The sequence below is a fragment of the Hippoglossus stenolepis genome, chromosome 4, assembly GCF_022539355.2.
Source record: "Hippoglossus stenolepis isolate QCI-W04-F060 chromosome 4, HSTE1.2, whole genome shotgun sequence".
NCBI classification, from domain to species: domain Eukaryota; kingdom Metazoa; phylum Chordata; class Actinopteri; order Pleuronectiformes; family Pleuronectidae; genus Hippoglossus; species Hippoglossus stenolepis.
Genome location: NC_061486.1, coordinates 21,636,902 through 21,651,702, shown reverse-complemented (window position 1 = coordinate 21,651,702; position 14,801 = coordinate 21,636,902). Strand labels below are relative to the sequence as shown.

General features: G+C 40.9%; 1 protein-coding gene across 5 annotated transcripts; it reads left to right on the top strand.

Annotated features, from left to right (window-relative positions):
• Positions 1–330: 330 nt before the first annotated feature.
• Positions 331–14,488, top strand: sgcg (sarcoglycan, gamma). 5 transcript variants are annotated; one of them, XM_035153909.2, is made up of 9 exons: positions 331–415; positions 606–828; positions 6,012–6,213; positions 7,470–7,574; positions 9,199–9,286; positions 10,151–10,270; positions 11,854–11,926; positions 12,221–12,344; positions 13,160–14,488. In XM_035153909.2, the coding sequence occupies exons 3-9, from the start codon at positions 6,019–6,021 to the stop codon at positions 13,325–13,327; spliced, it is 873 nt and encodes a 290-aa protein (XP_035009800.1). In that variant the 5' UTR covers positions 331–415; positions 606–828; positions 6,012–6,018; the 3' UTR covers positions 13,328–14,488. The 5 variants fall into 5 exon arrangements, with proteins under 5 accessions (XP_035009800.1, XP_035009803.1, XP_035009802.1 ...); XM_035153911.2 differs by lacking the exon at positions 331–415 and having other exon boundaries at positions 514–828; positions 6,019–6,213; XM_035153910.2 differs by lacking the exon at positions 331–415 and having other exon boundaries at positions 514–828; positions 6,016–6,213.
• The last annotated feature ends 313 nt before the right edge of the window (positions 14,489–14,801 follow it).

Genomic DNA, 14,801 nt, shown 5'->3' with positions numbered 1-14,801 from the left:
ATTCCAGTTAAAATGTGTTCAACACACTATTAATGCTGTGAAATGACAGAATCAGAGTCATGTTAATACTTGGTAATAATACTTGAGTTGATACTTCTTTACATGAATGACACATGTAGTTTTGAAACTGAGCCACAGCTTATGAATGAAACAATTCAAAACCACAAGTCAAACTAAACTATTTCCAACAACTGCAGCCTTCACCTGCCTCCTGTCTATAAATATGCTGTGTTTGCTGTCTGTCTGTCTGACATACTAGCTGCCCTCCACTATAGTTCCGCCCTTCCTGCCGCCTGTCACCCAGCACAGCTATCTGAACCAGCAGCTTAATTTCATGTTCAGAGCCATGACTGAAGTCCCAAATTAGACCTGGAGAGCATGGAGCCCCGGGTTAGGCAGGGAAAGTGACTCACTGGTATGTATGACAAACTACTGCCTTTATTATGTATGGTCACTCTCTCCCTCCCTCCCACTCTCTCTCTCTGACTGTTTGTGTGTGAGAGAGATTGAACCTCTCCACTGATGGTTCTCTTCCTCCTCCTCCCCTATCTCTGTTTCTATCCATTCTCTCTCACACACTGATGATAGTCAAATATTGTCTGCAGGAAGGCTCAGGAGCCAGAGAGTGTTCAGGGGGATTGGGAGCGCCGTCTTGTGGTGACTCACCAGGGGCACTGGCACAGCTGAATTTATGGCACACAGCTGTTGAGGGGCTGACAGACTTGTGAAGAGCTCAGGCACCGCCGCTTCTCAAGCTCTTCATACCAGCTCGAGCTCTGCTTACTGCAGCGTACAGGACCGAGGGCTGCTCTGTCTCGACACACAACTGTGAGTATACTCTGTCTTTTCTCACAGCAATAATCCCTCTCATTTTATCTCCTCTAAAGATAAAGTTGAAGTCTTTTATTATGGCAACCTTTGACCTACACTCCAGTTCTTTTCTTTTCCCCTCATTTCTTTGTGACTCGTGCTGTGCTGGGGTAACTCTGCTTTCCTCACAGAGGTAGTTTGGGATTTTGAAAAAATGTTTTGAGTTGCCAGCTGTCTGCAGTTTTACCATACATGGCCAGAAATATTGAAATACAAAAAATAACTTTGCAAAAGAGCTCCTCTGTAATGGTTTATGAGCAAAACCTCTGTGTCTTATGGTTGCTTATTAGTGTTGTCATACCTAAGCGGTGTATGCGTGCGTGTGTGTGTGTGTCCTTGTCCTGTGGAGCTTTTTTAAATTTAGTTTACAATGCTGTGTCCTATTTTTAGAAGGTAAGGCATCACAGCAGAGCGGAGACATGTCGGCTGCCACTTGTGAGAGAGACAGACAGACACTTCTGCTCAGTTTTCGGTAGCTCCACACACGGCTGCTAGTGAACGACAACTTGAACTTTTTGAACTCATTGAAACTTCTGACATTCGATCAGGTCAAGCCTCCTCTCAGAGGAGGGGAACCTGGACTCCTGCCCAGCCCTCGCTCTTGTCCAGAGAGGTCAGAGCCAGAGCCTGGCAGGGAGCATCACTTGTTTGAGGTTAATCGAGATGGTGCCCTGTAGGATAAATAGCCCAAGAACTCCTGTTCTTAGAGAGCAGTGGACTCTGATCGAGGTCAACATTGATTTTGAAACCTGCATTTGGCTTCTCCTCTGGTGGAAAATCCAGATTTGTGAATTTTAAGAATGAAAATCCCATTTAAAAGATTGAGTTTCTATCCCCAGGCAGCTTAAAAACCTCAAGGCACAACGTTTCTCTTAAGGCTGAATGGTCAGACTGTATTTCCGATCATAATGTGCCATAAATTGAGCATTCCTGGCACTTAAGCAGCGAGGCTGTTCGGGGAGTGTTTATTTGGGTTGCTATGGAAGGATCAGTCTGCGGCTGAAGGGCTGGTGCTAACACTGAAACTGGAGCTGGAAGACGCCTTTAAAGATCCAGCCTCAAAGCTGCTTCCTCCTCCAGCTGCTGCTGTTGCTGCGAACGTACGGAGGCCTCTTAATGCTTTCATTTAAACTAATTAGATCAAATTCATTAACATCATAATGAACAAATCCAGAGCTCTTTCCCTCCTCGCCGCTCATTTGCCCAAAGTGCAGAGTGAGGCTGATCAACATGTTAACATGCAAATGATCTGTGGTTGGTAACGTGTGGGGATATTGGAATGGTGTCAATTTAACAGACACTGACTCTCAATGGAAAAAAGAACAACAACTCAATCCATGTTAATGAAAGAAGCAAAGTTATGACATTTGCCATCATGACTCATTCTCGCAAGTATGATTAATGCATTTAAATGAGGTGAGATATAGAGGGAAAAAGAAATGAGCATGTCATCTCACTTACTCCTTATCAACTTTCGGTTTCCACTTCCCTGTGGAAATCATCATTTTCTTTTCCCTTTTCAAGCAACATCCATTTGTTTGGTGGTGAAATAATGGCTATTCATCACAGCTGGGCTCGCAGGCCATGTGACAGGTCCTGTGGAGAGGTGGATTTAGTCATAGAAATACCCTGAGCCTTTAATGCACTGATGTCTCCTCCCTGTGTAGACGGCAAATAGCAAGACACAAACCAGGGAGACTGTTGACCCTCACCACCTTTTCTCCGAAACATCTTCTCCAGGACCTCAGAGAGCCCAGACCTGAGCAGCGAGCACAATTCGTTTTATCCATCATTCCGTGCTTAGAGGAAAGAATGGCATTTACCTTCATTATTTATAGAAACAATTAATTTGAGTATATTCATATAGTTTGTCACCATCTTTTGCTTTTTTCATCATCATCCTAAGAGTCACAGTGGGACAATGTGCCTCGCTGAACATCTGTTAATGTGAAGGAAGAATTAGTTTGTAGTTGGAGTAGTGGCTCCATTAAAGGTGGGGTAAGCGATTGTGGGGAACGACCAAAACACTCCCTTCACTGGTCCCTCATAAGCTCCACCCCCCAAAGTCATGGACGCGCATTGCCAAGGCGAACCACAGATCTAAAAAAGTTGGAAATAGCAATGACAAACATTAGCAAAGGAAACAACATAATATTGAACAAATGTGAGCAAAAGTATATGAAGGTTACCCACAAGTCAAGCAAAAGCATGATCCCTTTCAACTCCCGGGGGTCTCTCCACTGTTGAAAGGACACATTGATGGTCGGTCTTTGCGCTTTCTTTATTTCTTAGGGTTAGCTGTAAATTGTGGTGCTTCAGCAATTAGCATTTGAAGCACTACTTTGAAAATGATCGTGGGTATAACGACCTGTGAGATAGCGGTGTTAGCATTTCCAGTGGCTAACAGTAGTTGTTACATTCTAAAACAGAGTTGGTGGTGTACGTTATCTTAGGCCACTTCAGATTGTCCTTCCATTATTCGACAGTAGAAGGCAGAGGAATGATGACATTATCTCATGTGACATGTAACAGGTGATGTTTGCAAATGTTTAATTAAAAACGCATTAATGTTAGCATACACTAATTATGACTGTTCCTGTGAAAATAGCTATTTACGGTTCAGAGACCTCAATCTCGCTCCCAGTGCCCCTTCACCCTCCCTCTGTCCTGTACATGAGCATTAAACCCTTGTTGCTGATTGGCTGAAACAGTGTTGTGCTGTTTGACTCATCCAACTTCATTGTTTCCCAAATACAGCCAGGGCTGTGTGTTTCAACTAGATTTTGTTTCAGTGCACACACAGAACGTACAGCTAGCAGAGGAGATATTAGCCAAATATGATAAAAAATTGCTTCCCCCCCCCCCTTAACATAATGGAAAATGCCTCAGCTACGGCAAGAAGATGCAACACCTGTCGAGTGTGTAAATCAGCCTGGGATCAGGAGTCTGGGCCTCATCCAGTTCAGAAAACCCAGCTGAGAAAACATGCATACATTTTCCTTTTGATAACTTTTCCTATAAAGCTGAGGTGTGGCGGTGCTACACATTTCACACAGTTTGTTGCTGAGAGAAACAAACAAACTGTGTCTGATCTAAGTGTTTTATTGACTCAGAATTATCTACAGCTGACAGCATTGTCTTCAGGCCTTGTTCTCAGTGAAATCAGCTTTCTCCACAACCTGAGTCTGGTTATTAATACAGATTAATCAACAGAGAGTGACAGCTCCGCACTCTGCAACCCTGTGAGGCTGCGTGGGCCTTGGCTCCACTGCACTCGAACACACGCTTCCTGCGTCGTTGTGAAATCTGTCCCTGAGGTTCCCTGTTGTCACCGTGTTAGATGGTCTAAATCTGCTGACTGAGGGTGAGGTGTGTGTGTGTGTGGGGGTTCTGAACCTACGAGGTCAGTCTGTGCTCAAGTGAACTGAATACAGAAAGTTATTGTCGTGTCATGACTTCGATCATTCACTGTGGTTTGAAATATGCTGACTTTGTCATTGACAGCCTTCTGCTGTGTGGCTGAAATGTCCTCTGCTCTGTTGGCATTTTCCTTTTGCCTTCGCCTTTTTTTTAAAGACTGATGGAAATTCAGTCAAGTTTTCCATTGGTGAAATGGGAAAGATAGCCACTGGGTCTGTGTGCGAGCTCTGGGCTTATGAATAACATATTATATGTTTAATGTGTGAACAAGGCATCGTGCAGAGGTGCAATTAGGCAGGTTGGTGTGTGTACAATTTAAGCTTTAAGGCTGGAAAAATATTGTCTCTGAACACTGTGAATTTCTGGAGGATGTGTGAGAGCTGTTTTTCAGAGGTGGAAAACCCACCACATGACTCAATTCAGAGAGCAGAGAGACACATAAGACCAGCGGCCGGTCTAGGATTTTTCTAAATCAGGGACCATAAAGGGGCCACAATTTTTACACAGATGTCCAACATCCATGCAAGATTCCTGATTCAGTAAGGTGCACATTTAAATCATTACTTGTTGAGCTCGATAGCTTTGAGCTAATAGCTAAAAAGCTATAGCTGAAATAGTTCCTTGTCTGTGCACATTGTGTTTTTCAAAAAAGCTTAGAAAATGAAAATTCTTAAATTGTCATGTACAAACGACCACTGACAGGACATTGGTACCTCAGGGGCCGATCAGATTTCAGCTGGGGCCCCTGGATCTGCCCCTGCCTCAGACCAAACTCACAGGAAATACCTGTTTCGGTCTATCTTATACATCATGAAATTGTATTAAAAAAAAACACATTAATGTCTGATGTCCTTCTCCAAACCTTATTAACACGTGCATTCAGTAACAATATATGTCCAATGCTACATATGGTTCTCAAATGAAAATAAATAAATATTTCACTCTAACTACTACCAGGCATAAATATATAAATCGAGTAAATGAGGAGAAATAGTTGTTCTCTTCTTGAACTAGGAGCTATAGTGTGCAATACTGCAATAACTTTCTCTATGTCTGTGATCGCAGAGTTTACAGACATATTCAAAGCCTCTATAAAAATATTTTAATATCAATAGTAAACCACATGACCATGTGAAAGAGGTCACTTCAAATGAGAGAGACATTGTAAACCAACTGTGCCATTTTCCTCAGCTCTGCAGATTATAGCAACTTTAAACTGATATTTTAGTTTTTAAGCTTTACTGTTCTGGTTTACTCCATCACTCTCCTAGCATAGTTACAATCTGATCCTTATAAACTCACTGCACACTACCTGTCCAGCACTAAACAGCAGTAGAATACAACTAGTTGTTGGAGGTAAAGAGACAGATATTTCCTTCGGGGGTTAGTGGAGAACAAAAATGGAGCAAGAGTTACCAGTGGACTTAGATTCCCCAGGTCACCAGAAACATGACTTCAAACTAATGATAATGTTGCTTTGTGTCAATTTTATCCAAAGAATATTGTCTGTGTAGCTAATCTATATGACATTATATAACATTATTTATATGTAATGTTATATAATGTGACTGTTTTTTTTTTATGCCTTACAAACTCTCTCTGACTCAGTGACCTGCCATGTCAAGTCTTTTCTGAAGTGCACTGAAGAGTAATGTCTGTTTTTCGTCTTTTCAACATCGGTTTCTATCGCCTGGGCACCTGGCTCTGTGTGTTGTGCCCAGCCAGCAGATGGTGCGGGAGCAGTATGTCACCACGACCCAGGGCAGCAGCGCGCCCAGGCCGCTGCCCGACCACGTCTACAAGATCGGCATCTATGGCTGGAGGAAGCGCTGCCTCTACCTGTTTGTCCTGCTGCTCCTCATCATCCTTGTGGTCAATTTTGCTCTGACCATCTGGATCCTCAGGGTGATGTGGTTCAACACGGTACGCATGACTCACCTTTGTGCTTTTCAGCTGAAGGATTTTGTTTTCTGCCTTTCTTGCTTCCTTGCTTTTCTGTATATCTGCAGAGACCAGTCAATGATCAGTAGCACCCCTTGTGATGAAGTTTTGATTGGACATCTATCACACTGATCCTGTTGTACCTGCTTATTATAACCAGAAGCAGAAACAGTAGTATTCTCCGTTATTACTTTCAAAAGTTAGTTTGTATTTGTTGTTGTTCATGGAGACTTGTTGTTCAAGAGCTGCAACAAGCTGTCACACACCCAAACATGTGCACCCATACACGTTCACACACTGTTGTGAAGTCCCTGCACAGCTAAAAGGAACTGGCTGGTTTATTCTAAGATGGACCTACATGCTACAGGGAACTTATTCACATGGCGGCCATTTGCCTCTCACATCAAGCTGAGGGTGGGAAGCTCAAACGCTTTTATGAATAGAATAATGTTGTACTGCTGCTGTGATCCAGGTTTATAAGTCGTAAAAACACAGAGAATATGACAAACTGTAGATAGTTAAAAAAATTTCAGCGTTAAACGGCATATTTGATAACTCATTAGCCACTATTAGACAACAGCTAACATTAGTATTCAACCACTTCCTGTCTTGAGGGCTGTTTTTATATTAAAATATGCACATCTTGGACACATTTATTTAAGACTGTACATTAAATGGACTGAATGTAATCAAGCTAGCAAGGTAAGGTTAAATGTTCACCTGACCTCAGAAATGTTTCTGGTAAATGTCAGGTTACATTATGTGCACTGGAACATGTGTATTTAGATTAGCTTGATTCCAGTGGATTTTATTTCCAGGTTTAAATAATTGTGTCCCAGAGGTGCATTGGTATTTCAGGATGAATTTCTTTCCCATTGTACAACATAGTGTATTAAACAGTGATGGTAGCAGGGAAGTTAGTGTTCTAATGTTGACATGGTCCCATGTCCCTCGGGATTTTTACCATTTGTTGTGTTTTCAGTTTCTGATCAGTTATGATCTGAACGAATCAGTTTGTCAGATTCACTATATGACGGATTACAGCAGTACAAGATTTTGTTCAAAACAACATTTGGGCTCCACATACTGAGTGTGACATCAAAGGAAAATGGCCGCCGTGTGAATGCGGTGGATTGCTACGTGTTTCACAACTGGAAACTTGTAAAATGGTTGAATGTTGAAGTTGCTCATCTCATACCATCCATATATTGTCTGAACACATTTCATTTTGGTTGCAGGAAGGGATGGGACACCTACAAGTTCACTCAGATGGGGTCAAGCTGGAGGAGGGCGAGTCTGAGTTTCTGTTTCCAGTCTACGCTCAGGAGATCCACTCCAGAGAAGTATGATAATCGCTCTTCGTCTTCCCACATTCTTCCTCTCTCTGCCGTCCCTTTTTTCTACCTTCTGCTTCCCTCCTGGCTCTGTCTTCCAAGCAATTTCTCAGACTGATGTTTGCTCAGCTAAGTAGCCCAACCATTATTTCATCTCATTGTTTACCAAACTGAAATAAGACTGTGAGCTGGATCTGTGCAGACTGCATGTGCCGTATTGCCTCGGTCGAATTCCTTGCAGAGGCTCCTGCAGTTTTGATCAAGTTGCAGTGAATGAAGTGCATATTTCCAACTGTACTTTTTTTTGGTGATGTGTCAGGACAAACTGGATCTGGCAGTCCCACACGATGCACGTGGTGGTGCAGTGAGCTCCACATTAACCTCAGGGATATTTGAGGTGGAAAGTAGTTTATGGCCCGCCTGCCAGCAGCAGATGGGAACGCTTTTCTGCAGTTGTTTACATGTTATGGCTTTTCTTGCTCATAGCAGCAATTTTTTAGAATTCTTTCTGACTTTATAGGCCTCGTTAAAAAGGAAATGTATTCCTCATTAATGGACGGACACTCTTTCTAATATACTATGGATCTCCTAATTAGATTCAGGAGTTTCGCCTTAGTAATGAAAAGTTAGTTGCTTGGATCATTTATATAAACAGGGCTTCCACGCAGCTGCAAAATGATTTATTGCTAAAGCTGCCTCATTTGAAAATTTTATATTTTTATAAATGTTATAAAATCTCACATTTCTGGGTATTTCTGCCATGTCTGCTAATATAAACCCACTTTTATGGTGTCATATCTCCTCCATATACATGCTTAAAACACAATACAACTTTCTAATAACTTTACTTCTTTCTTTACAAAGTTTGCATTCAAGATCTAACAAATTCCTTTATTATTGTGAAATAGGTCAGGTATTAATGCTTCAGACTCCAGTTATACTATTAATAACAACAACTTTCGGGTTGCCAGGTTGGTTGGTTTCCTCTGGTTCTCTGATTGGTGTGTGTCCTCCTCCAGCAGAACGATTATAAGTGTTAATAAGTAAATAACAAATGCTCTATACAATAATACAAGCCTGCAGCTGTGAGTGTTAATATGTCTGTTGATACATAATGACCCACTGGAGGAAACTTTTTTATGAGGTAAAGGACAAAGTTAGTTTACTCCTTATTAATCTATTACATCTCTAAATTTATTGACCACAAAGAAACGCAGAATTTCAATTTAGAAATTTTTTATAAAAGGTTATTTACCAGAAAGCGCAAAATACAAAGTACAGCTGAGGCAATACTGGGGAAAACTACAGGTCTGACCTGATGGTGGCGCTATATTAAAAGTCAGGGGCAGGGACAGTTTATCTTTAAGGTGACTATAATGTCTGCACCAAATTTCATGGCAATCCATTCCACAATTGTCAAGATAATCCACTGAAAACCACAAAAGCTCTAAATGGTGGCACGAGAGGAAAAGTGATCAAATGGGAAATATGAATATAAATTACATGGCAACACACAGTCTAGATCAAAGTGAAACTGACACTAAATGCTTTCACAAACCATGTACAGTATACCATGTGGTATCTGCACAGCTTTGGTAACATCATGCTATTGTTGTTTTTGTTGTTTTTTCAGGACTCTCCACTTGTAGTGCACTCATCGGAAAATGTGTCCCTTAATGCCCGTAATGAAAATGGTGATGTCACAGGGAGGATATCAGTGGGTGAGAGCCTGCAAGAGGACACACACACACACACACACGCAACCATACAGTGCTCGTGCATAGCAAAGTATCCCATTGATGTATGAGGGGAATAGTAAAGTCATTGACACACTTGTCCTGCAGCAATTTCTCATCCAACATTAAAAGCGCCATAAGAGGACATCTTTCCATTCACCATCTCTTAGATTTCCATTTAAAACCCATTAAAGACATCATCCCTCTCTCTACCACTGCTTCTGGACTGTTCTGTATTACACGCAGGGCCCGAGGGCCTGTGGCGGATCATATTTGTGCGTTAATGGCTCACCATCGGCTGCATTGGGGTATTTTGTCATAATTAAAAGGCCAACAAATGACCCAACTAATTGCAGTGTTACACAGTAGCGTCGCGTGTGTCCTTGATCATTAAGCCATAAAAAACAGTCTGCATCCTCTCGGCCCTCTGTAAATGAAGCTGAAAAGGCTTGTTAGGAAAGATTACATGCCGGTTCTCAGTTGTAGGTGCTGGAGTGGGTTAAATATCCCACTGGCTGAGGTATCTGCTTTAAATCTGCTTCTTATTGAGTATGAACACTGATGAAGTGAAGGGAGACGTGGTATAACCGCAGATATGTTACTTTTCCACTGGTTTAACCTGTTCTTTTCTATCCAGTAGCTGGTTCTTTACTCTCACATGGCACCATACTTTTGTGTGTACGGAGACTGAGGTTTCTACACAGTAAAGCTTGAATGTGTCTCATTATATAACTACTGCAGATTTGAAGCAGTATAAGTAAGACAAAGTATAAATCTTGACGATAACATTTTTTCCCATGTATTATTGCCAGACAACTTCAGGTATTACTGTTGTTGTTATTGTTGCAGGTCCAAAACAGGCTCAGGGACACATTCGAAATCTGCTCATTAGCTCCAACAATGGCAACATGCTGTTTACTGCAGATGGCGACCAGGCTGTGATTGGACCAGACAAACTACGGGTCACAGGTATACCAACAGCCGTCACCCACTGTTTCCTTGGAAATGACGCACTCCTCTTGGCAAAAAACATTTGACAGATTTGAACAGATGTGAACACAACAAGAGCTCTTTGGTTTGATCTGTGCAACAATCTAGCAACCAAGGACAAAGAGAGATACAGTCATTTTCACAGTCACTCATGTCGTACAGCTCAGTGGATATACCTACATATAAATGAAATGAAAATAAAATGAAAATAAATGACCTCAGTTATCAAAACCTGTTATCAAAAATTCAATTTAATTTATTTAGTTGTATTTTCTCAACTAGGTTAACTCAATTAAATTTATTTCATTATTTGACTTTCTTAAATTTAGCGAATAAATGAGTCATTTAATTTGATTTTTTTTTTTTAGTTAACTCAATTAAATTAAATGGAGTTAATTCAATCTATTTACTTTAGTTGAATTGACTGAATTCAATGAATTTCATGCAGGTGAGATCCATCACATTAATGAAGGATCCTAATCAAGTGTTTTTGAGGGGAACAAAAGCAGTGTTGCACTTGACACCACACAAAATGTCATATCAAAGAGTAAAGTGTGAAACTATCATGCTGAACTACCCCCCATTGTCTCAGTGTCCAGGGTGCGTGTGTTGATGGTGCTGTGGGTCACTGACGACACACTGTGACGGCTGATCGATGGCCGTGTTAGCTGATGGCTTCATTAAGCCTGGGGCCATTTTGATGCGCACAGAGCAGCAGGCAGCAGCAGCAGTAGTAGAGGAGGAGGAGGAGGACGTGTTTACTAAATAATATCCTTGAAGCGAAGCTTCTGTAGCCACAGTGAGGCGAGAGGGTTCATCCACCGCAGCCGAGACTACTTTGTGTGCTTAATGTCAGGGTTCATTTTCTTTCTCTTGTGTCTTCCTCTCTTCTTTAGCAATGACAACTCGGATTTGCCTGTATTCATGCAAGTCATTACATTATGTAATAGTTGCTTAGATGAACTAAAGTTGTGGTTTGAATGACAGACCTGGAGCCTTGGACCTTTAGCACGGCTAAAAATTAAATGTGCTCAAATGCTGCAGATTTAAAAAGCTCATTGCCTCCAAGGAGGTTATGTTTTCACCCCTGTCCATTTGTTGGTTTGTTAGAGAGAGTTGGGGCAGAACCAATGGAAGGACCCATTCAATTTAGCTTTGCATCTGGATCAAGGGGTGGATCCAGGATTTTCCAAAATTGCAAGAGGGTTTTTTCCCCCATATTTTGGTTGATTTCTCAGAGAATACTTCATGGATCTTGAAATTGTTTTGAGTGAGTGCAATTTGATGCAGATCTAAACAAAAATACGGATCTAGTGAATTTATATGTGGTTTCAGAAGGGGAGAGTTGCACTTGGTAAAAAGTATGCACTACTGTGTGACATTCTAGTGGAATGCTTGTTTTGTAAAGTTGCACATCATTTGTATGATGTTCAGTAATGAACAGATTTTCACAGCTCTCTAGATTCTTACATGTCAAGCTCCTCTGACTGCAGCAGAACCTGAAACTCGACTTGATCCAACCTCAGTTAAAGCATATTAATGTGTGTCTCTTCCTCCATCAGGTCCTGAGGGGGCGCTGTTCCAGCACTCAGTGGAGACGCCCCAGCTGAGGTCGGAGCTCCTCAAAGACCTGAGGTGAGTATTTCAGCCGAGTCACTGGACAACACATGAGCCCTGCAAGTCATGTGCACGTGTGAGGGTTTTTATTGGGTCAAGTCCCTGCATTTGTATGATGTCAGCTGAAGAAATACCGAACCTTAAGGTTATTGACAGAGATTAGTAATATCACCTTCTTCAGCATTACCCCGTCATTACTGTGGTGCACACAATGTAAAATAAAACTAAAGACGATCTGGTTTTTGAAGAACAAAAGTTTGTGTTCATTAAAAAACGAGAGGACAGGTGCTATGAATGGATGTTTCTCTTTAGGTTGGAGTCTCCCACTCGCTTTCTCAGTATCGACGCACCTAAAGGAGTTCACATCAAAGCTCTGGCCGGCAACATTGAAGTCTCTTCCAACATGGATGTTATTCTGCAGTCTAGTGATGGACTGGTAAGAAAAAACACTTCTTCCTCCTTCATTCTACTCTGCATAATCTTTAAGTCTGTTTTATCCTCTGGTTAATAACAGGAACCCACCAATATGGATTTTGGGGGCCAGTGCCAATATCTACAAATACAGAAATCTGCATTATTCATTCTGTAATCTTCTGTAATCTCTTTTCTGCCAAAAGAGCCTCACTGAGTGGAGTTTCACAAATGCAGTAGTGATGATTCTACTTTACTTCTTCTAGATCTTTACCTTTACACATCTTTATATAACTAAAAAAGATTACTAAAATACTGACATACTCCCCGACCTTGTTACTTTTTGTTTTTCCCAAAATAAGTGTTTGGGCTCTGCAGGTCTGTTGTGGTGTAGTGGAATCTTTGATTGATTCTGGATGAATCGAAGATAGATAATTATTGTGATGCAACCAACAGGCTAAAATACAGAAAGCATTTGTGTCACAGGCACTTATTTGACCTTTTTATAATGTGGGTGCAGCTATATCACATTCTTTTTATTATATTTTTCAAATGGACCAAAAGACTGGTGAGACACTCACTGAACATTCCTCTTTAGCTGGGTTTTATTTGTATTATTATTTTATAATTTCACTTGGTCCCTTGTCAACCTCGTTTTGACGGGCTGCTGATACAACAAGTGAAATGCCCTTATCTTATCCTCTCCTCTCTTATCTTACCTTATTTAATCTTACCGTACCTCATTTTACCTTATCTTACCTTAGCAATGCACCAGACATTTCCTTGTTGATTCCATCACACCTTTGAACATCCTTGCTCTCCACACTGTCCGTTGTGCAGCTGGTGCTGGATGCTGAGACGGTGCGCATGCCGAGCCTACCCCTGAGCGAGGGAGGGGTTTCTGGAAACACTCAGAATCTCTACGAGGTCTGCGTCTGTCCCAGCGGCAAGCTTTTCCTGTCCAAGGCTGAGGTCATTTCCACATGCAGTGAGAATCAGGAGTGCTAGACACACTCTGATAAGGTAACTGATTTTCCATTTTGGAGTAGATGCATCTTCTGGGAGGCAACAAGCACAAACTGTTTATATCCGGCCTAAGGTTTTTTAAGGTTTATACCACAGAGAATCTAAGATTGATCCCACTGGCACATTGAGGCCTGCAAAAAGACAAATGCCTGCTGGCAAACATGTTGGAGAAGTCATGCAATGCATCCTTTTAGCTGCATTTATGACGTTTTAACTATTCAGCTGAAACTAATTGGCACTCAGAACCAAATGTATCTTCGTCAGAGCCTTGTGGAGAACGTTTTACACACAGTATCATGGCTGGGCAATGAGGAGCTGGAAACAGCTTACATCCTATGCAATATTATCTTGTGGTGCAATAAAAAAGAAAGAGACACATATCAAGGGCTTGGAATGATACAAATAAATAGTGACAGGATGTTGAAAATTATTATCATGATTAATGTGTGGCTCCGAGCCCTTGGTATGATGTGTTTTTTTTTGTGTTTAGCATGTGTTTATTTAATTGGAGAAAATGTAAAGAATGGCTGGTATATATTTTGTCATTGTCATAGTTATTTCAGAGATTCAGAGATGGCTTTAATTAATATAAAACCTTTTTTCCAAATTCAGATGAAACTCTCAATTTTGTCTCATTTGCTTCTTGAGGTTGAGATTAAAATACCAAATTCATTTAGTGTAAAATGTTATTAGTGTGATTTCACATGTGTCATTATGTATTGTTTTTTTTCCCAGTTTATGATTGTTCTGTTATTTTTAAGCCCTTCATGAGAATGTAATTATGCATTAGCCATAACCCAGACCACTTTTTCCTATTAAGTTGATCTGTTTGTTCCATAACCTCATCTGTAACCAGGGACAAATAAAACAACAAGCAAAAACAAAACAGTTCTAATGTGTCAAATATGCATTGGTTTTCTTTTTACATTAAGGTCCACTTAATCAAAAAGGGCAATATTTTGCAATGATACTTACATTGAGTTTAGCATTGATTTATAAGTCTGTTTTTATCATATTGAACATGGCGTTGTGTTCCCAGTCAGTGGTGATGAGTGGTTAATCTGCACCTCTATTCTGGCATATTTTGATAAAGTCTGTCATGTGTATTTATTAATTTTGAATAAACTGTGCTATTCTTCTACAGTGTGTGTCAGACATTTTCATCATCGTATGCTTGTTTTACTGAAGATGGCTCTCATGTTTTCTAATCAGATCTTGTGGAGAAAAAGACACCAGAGGAATTGTATTCCTTTCATAGTAATAATTCTAAATATCCAAAATCGCTTGTTTTCTGCAGTGCACTAAAGCTTTATAATGGAGACGGTGCAGTTTTGATCCATTTTCCAAAATCGTTGATTGCTCTCTGGTGCACTCTAGTGGATGCACCCTGCTAAACCACCTGAAAGCACAAAACAGATCACGACCACCAACGAGCCATGATTGCAAACTGACTGGT

Bases quoted from the DNA above. Each gene is read 5' to 3' on its own strand.
- sgcg (XM_035153909.2), top strand. From the start codon at position 6,019: ATGGTGCGGGAGCAGTATGTCACCACGACCCAGGGCAGCAGCGCGCCC. The intron at 10,271-11,853 runs GTATACCAACAG...TTCCTCCATCAG, and splicing joins AGACAAACTACGGGTCACAG to GTCCTGAGGGGGCGCTGTTC. The intron at 12,345-13,159 runs GTAAGAAAAAAC...TCCGTTGTGCAG, and splicing joins TGCAGTCTAGTGATGGACTG to CTGGTGCTGGATGCTGAGAC.